Source organism: Tachyglossus aculeatus, chromosome 17, assembly GCF_015852505.1.
Source record: "Tachyglossus aculeatus isolate mTacAcu1 chromosome 17, mTacAcu1.pri, whole genome shotgun sequence".
NCBI lineage: Eukaryota > Metazoa > Chordata > Mammalia > Monotremata > Tachyglossidae > Tachyglossus > Tachyglossus aculeatus.
The window spans coordinates 50,042,650-50,048,649 of record NC_052082.1 but is presented as its reverse complement, the minus strand read 5'-3'; the positions used below and the strand labels follow the sequence as shown (position 1 = coordinate 50,048,649).

Below are 6,000 nucleotides of genomic sequence, written 5' to 3'. Positions count from 1 at the left end.
CCGTCTCCATCTGCTGCCAACTTGGACTTCCCAAGCGCTTAGTCCGGCGCTCCGCACACAGGGAGCGCTCAATAAATACGACAGCGCTTCGCACATAGTAAGCGCTTAATAAATGCCAGTATTATTATTATTATTATAGAATGAATGACCCCGCTGTAGGGTAGGGACCGTCTCTGTTGCCAACTTGTACTTGCCAAGCGCTTAGTCCAGCGCTCCGCACACAGGGAGCGCTCAATAAATACGACAGCGCTTTCCACATAGTAAGCGCTTAATAAATGTCATTATTATTATTATTATTATTATTATTATTATAGAATGACTGAATGACCCCGCTGTTGGGTAGGGACCGTCTCCATCTGTTGCCAACTTGGACTTCCCAAGCGCTTAGTGCGACGCTCCGCACACAGGGAGCGCTCAATAAATACGACGGCGCTTTCCACATAGTAAGCGCTTAATAAATGCCATTATTATTATTATTATTATTATTATTGAATGAATGACCCCGCTGTAGGGTAGGGACCGTCTCTGTTGCCAACTTGTACTTGACAAGCGCTTAGTCCAGCGCTCTGCACACAGGCAGCGCTCAATAAATACGACAGCGCTTTCCACATAGTAAGCGCTTAATAAATGCCATCATTATTATTATTATTATTGTTATTATTATTATAGAATGAATGAATGAGCCCGCTGTTGGGTAGGGACCGTCTCCATCTGTTGCCAACTTGGACTTCCCAAGCGCTTAGTGCGGCGCTCCGCACACAGGGAGCGCTCAGTAAATACGACAGCGCTTTGCATATAGTAAGCGCTTAATAAACGCCATTATTATTATTATTATTATTATAGAATGAATGAGCCCGCTGTAGGGTAGGGACCGTCCAGCGCTCAGTCAATACGACTGAGTGAGTGAGTGAGTGAGTGACGGGGCGGGTCGGGGCGTGGCTGTGCGGTGACTGGCAGACGGCGCCTGCGCAGTGGTGGCGCTGATCGTGTCCCGCCGCGGCCGAACCGCCCGCGCGTCAGTGGGCCGGAGTCGGGCGGCGGGCGCGGAGGTCCGGCGGTCGCCGCGCCTGCGCTGTGCCCGCCTCCTCCTCCCTGTCCCTCCCTCCTCCCTCTCCCTCCCTCCTCCCCCGCCCCCCTCGTCCCCTCCGGGAGAGAATGCGGTTCCCGGAGCCTGCCCGCACCGCCTAGATGGCCCTGGTGACGGTCCAGCGGTCCCCCACCCCCAGCACCACCTCCAGCCCCTGCGCCTCGGTGAGTCCCCCCGGCGCTGTCACCGCCGCCCCAACGCCGCCGCCGCCGCCGCCGACCCATCGGGGCCCGCCGACCTCCACTGCGCACGCGCCGAGCGCCTCCCCGGGCCCTCCTGCCACAGCACCGGCCGCCGCGGCTCCCTCGCTTCCCCCACCACCCATTCATTCAATCGCATTTTTTTTCCAAAAAGACATTTATTAAGCGCTTATTCTGTGTGAAGCACTGTCCTAAACGCCGGCCTTACTATGTGCGAAGCACTGCTCTAACCACCGGGGCCGCGCTCCTCCCCGGGCCCTCCTGCCACAGCACCGGCCGCCGCGGCTCCCTCGCTTCCCCCACCACCCATTCATTCAATCGCATTTGTTTTCCAAAAAGACATTTATTAAGCGCTTATTCTGTGTGAAGCACTGTCCTAAACGCCGGCCTTACTGTGTGCGAAGCACTGCTCTAACCACCGGCGCCGCGCTCCTCCCCGGGCCCTCCTGCCACAGCACCGGCCACCGCGGCTCCCTCGCTTCCTCCACCACCCATTCCTTCAATCCCATTTTTTTCCCAAAAAGACATTTATTAAGCGCTTACTGTGTGCGAAGCACTGTCCTAAACAACGGCGCCGCGCTCCTCCCCGGGCCCTCCTGCCACAGCACCGGCCACCGCGGCTCCCTTGCTTCCCCCACCACCCATTCCTTCAATAGCATTTTTTTCCCAAAAAGACATTTATTAAGCGCTTATTCTGTGCGAAGCACTGTCCTAAACGCCGGCGCCGCGCTCCTCCCCGGGCCCTCCTGCAACAGCACCGGCCACCGCGTTTCCCTTGCTTCCCCCCACCCCCCAACCCATTCTTTGAATCACATTTTTTTTTCCCAAAAAGACATTTATTAAGCGCTTACTATGTGCGAAGCACTGCTCTAACCACCGGCGCCGAGCGCCTCCCCGGGCCCTCCTGCCACAGCACCGGCCACCGCGGCTCCCTTGCTTCCCCCACCACCCATTCATTCAATCGCATTTTTTCCCAAAAAGACATTTATTAAGCGCTTACTATGTGCGAAGCACTGCTCTAACCACCGGCGCCGTGCTTCTCCCCGGGCCCTCCTGCCACAGCACCGGCCACCGCGGCTCCCTTGCTTCCCCCACCACCCATTCATTCAATCGCATTTTTTTTCCAAAAAGACATTTATTAAGCGCTTATTATGTGCGAAGCACTGTCCTAAACGCCGGGGCCGCGCTCTTCCCCGGGCCCTCCTGCCACAGCACCGGCCAGAGCGGCTCCTTTGCTTCCCCCACCACAACCCATTCATTGAATCGCATTTTTTTTAAAGACATTTGTTAAGCGCTTACTATGTGCGAAGCACTGCTCTAAGCGCCGGCGCCGCAGTCCTCCCCGGGCCCTCATGCAACAGGAGCGGCCAGAGGACCGGCCAGAGCGGCTCCTTTTCTCCCCCCCGAACCCATTCATTGAATCGCATTTTTTTTTTCAAAAAGACATTTATTAAGCGCTTACTATGTGCGAAGCACTGTCCTAAACGCCGGCGCCGCGCTCCTCCCCGGGCCCTCCTGCAACAGCCCCAGCCAGAGCGGCTCCTTTGCTCCCCCCCCCCGCAACCCATTCATTCAATCGCATTTTTTTTTTAAATAAGGCATTTGTTAAGCGCTTACTATGTGCGAAGCACTGCTCTAACCACCGGCGCCACGCTCCTCCCCGAGCCTTACTGCAACAGCACCGGCTGGAGCGGCTCCCTTGCTCCCCCCCCCCCCCCCCCCATTCATTCAATCGCATTTTTTTTTTCAAATAAGACATTTGTTAAGCGCTTACTATGTGCGCCCTACCTCCTTCCCTTCCCCACAGCACCTGTATATATGTATATATGTTTGTACGTATTTATTACTCTATTTATTTTACCTGTACATATCTATTCTATTTATTTTATCTTGTTAATATGTTTGGTTTTGTTCTCTGTCTCCCCCTTCTAGACTGTGAGCCCACTGTTGGGTAGGGACCGTCTCCATATGTTGCCACCTTGTACTTCCCAAGCGCATAGTCCAGTGCTCTGCACACAGTAAGCGCTCAATAAATGCGATTGATTGATTGATTGATTCCCTTCAAGGCCCTGCTGAGAGCTCACGTCCTCCAGGAGGCCTTCCAAGACTGAGCCCCTTCCTTCCTCTCCCCCTCGTCTCCCTCTCCATCCCCCATCTTACCTCCTTCCCTTCCCCACAGCACCTGTATATATGTATATATATTTGTACATATTTATTACTCTATTTATTTATTTATTTATTTATTTTACTTGTACATATCTATCCTATTTATTTTATTTTGTTAGTATGTTTGGTTTTGTTCTCTGTCTCCCCCTTTTAGACTGTGAGCCCACTGTTGGGTAGGGACTGTCTCTATATGTTGCCAATTTGTACTTCCCAAGCGCTTAGTACAGTGCTGTGCACATAGTAAGCGCTCAATAAATACGATTGATTGATTGATTGATTGAGAAGCACTGCTCTAACCGCTGATGCCGTGCTCCTCCCTGGGCCCTCCTGCAACAGGACCAGCCAGAGCGGCTCCCTTGCTCGCCCCCCCCCCCCCCCCCCCCCGCCCAACCCCTTCATTCAATCGCATTTTTTTTTTTAAAAAAGACATTTGTTAAGCACTTACTATGTGCGAAGCACTGTTCTAATCTATAGGTTGATTGTGCACTTACTGGATCCAGAACCCTGGACCAAGCGCTTGGGAACTACGAGGGAGAAGCAGCATGGCTCAGTGGAAAGAGCACGGGCTTTGGAGTCAGAGTTCATGGGTTCAAATCCCGGCTCCACCAGTTGTCAGTTGTGTGACCCTGGGCAAGTCACTTCACTTCCCTGTGCCTCAGTTACCTCATCTGTAAAATGGGGATTAAGATTGTGAGCCCCCCCATGGGGCAACCTGATTGCCTTGTAACCTCCCCAGCGCTTAGAACAGTGCGATGCACATAGTAAGCGCTTAATAAATGCCATCATTGTTATTATTAAATCGGTCACAGGTATTCATTCATTCATTCAGTCGTTTTTAGACTGTGAGCCCACTGTTGGGTAGGGACTGTCTCTATATGTTGCCAACTTGTACTTCCCAAGCGCTTAGTCCAGCACTCTGCACACAGTAAGCGCTCAATAAATACGATTGATTGATTGATTTATTGAGCGCTTACTGTGTGCAGAACACTGGACTAAGCGCTTGGGAAGTACAAGTTGGCGACATATAGAGATGGTCCTTACCCAACAGCGGGCGCACAGTCTAGAAGGGGGAGACAGACAACAAAACAAAACATATTAACAAAATAAAATAGAATAGTAAATATGTACAAGTAAAATAGAGTAGTAAATCTGTACAAACGTATATAGACTTCTAGACTGTGAGCCTGCTGTTGGGTAGCGACCGTCTCTATGTTGCCAACTTGTACTTCCTAAGCGCTTAGTATAGTGCTCTGCACACAGTAAGCGCTCAATAAATACGATTGAATGAATGAATATACACAGGTGCTGTGGGGAGGGGAAGGAGGTAGCCCTACCCAACAACGGGCTCAGTGTGCCTCGCTTCTTGCTTTTCTCTTCACGCCTCCATGGTTTTCCCCCCTGGAGAAAAGAATGAATGAAACTCCGGTTTTGTGGCAGGTCCAATGTTCTCCGCACAGAGGGGGATGCCTGGGTTCCTGCTAATGTCTCACTTCCTGGACCCGCTTTTCGTGCTCCTTTTACAGCGCACAACCTTGAGGTTTTTCCTATGGGTAGTTTTCGTTCCAGGCCATTGCTTTTTCTTTTTAATGGGAGCAATGGTACGTTCCCTCCCACCCACCCACCTTGACGACCGCACCGAGGTTATTAAATAGGTTTTTCACCGGGGACAGGAAAGGCCTTCAAACCTGTTGGACCTTTGGCTCTGGTCTGTTGTTTTCTGAAGCAGCCGATGCCCTTTGATGAACCAGACCGATTAATTCCACTCGCGTTACCTTTGCAGACGTTTATGGCTGGCATTCAGTGCTCATCATCGGTTTTACTCGTGCTTTGCGTTGGGCATGGTTGGTTACCGTGATTGCCTTGGCATGTAAACCATGTATCCAAGGTGAAACTGCACGTTAGCTGTACATGGTGTGTCCCTTTTTGCTTCTGCCTCTCCTCGCCCTCGGTCTCAGGTTGAACTCTCTTTCAGGTAAAACTTCCATTTGAGAACAGTGAAATATATCCAGCAAGATTCTCCCATTTGGTGCTAACAGGCCATAGGTTCTGGTCCAGGGATGCTAAGGTTTTTAAGAACAATCTGATTATTATGTGGCTTAAAAAAAACCCCACAACATACACAGATAGGAAATTGCCTACTTTTCTATGACACTACATATTTTTTTAAAAAAATGGCTGTGCATTTAGTATTCCCAAATGACATGGAGACACTCATAAGTGTAAATGTAGCATTCTGTCTTGCATTATAGGAAATAGTCAAAAGGGTCCATGTCAGTAGAGAGATGAGCTTTAGTGACTTAAAAATATTCATGTCTGTGTTATATCATAGTTCCCTGAATTTCTATGATTCATTGCTTATAGTTGTGGCTTCTATTTCCTGGGTTCAGCACCCTCTTGGTATGTGACCAAAGTTTCTGCGTCTGTACTCCGGATTTGTCTATATTTCAGTGGGCTGTTTAGAGAATTTTTGAATTTCAGAACTGCTAAAGCTCTTGGATGTGTGTGAGTTGACAAAACATTAACTTCAGTGCTGTGCTTGAAGCAAGT

At 50.5% G+C, this 6,000-nt stretch overlaps 1 protein-coding gene across 2 annotated transcripts in view; it reads left to right on the top strand.

Annotated features, from left to right (window-relative positions):
* Positions 1-1,175: 1,175 nt before the first annotated feature.
* SSH2 (slingshot protein phosphatase 2) overlaps positions 1,176-6,000 on the top strand; it is a 218,674-nt gene continuing 213,849 nt past the window's right edge. Inside the window, exon 1 of one of the 2 annotated variants that reach the window (XM_038759596.1) lies at positions 1,176-1,251. In XM_038759596.1, the coding sequence (XP_038615524.1) occupies positions 1,189-1,251 (63 nt within the window). In that variant the 5' untranslated portion in view covers positions 1,176-1,188. The remainder of the gene's footprint in view (positions 1,252-6,000) is intronic. The other variant, XM_038759597.1, reaches the window with a different exon arrangement.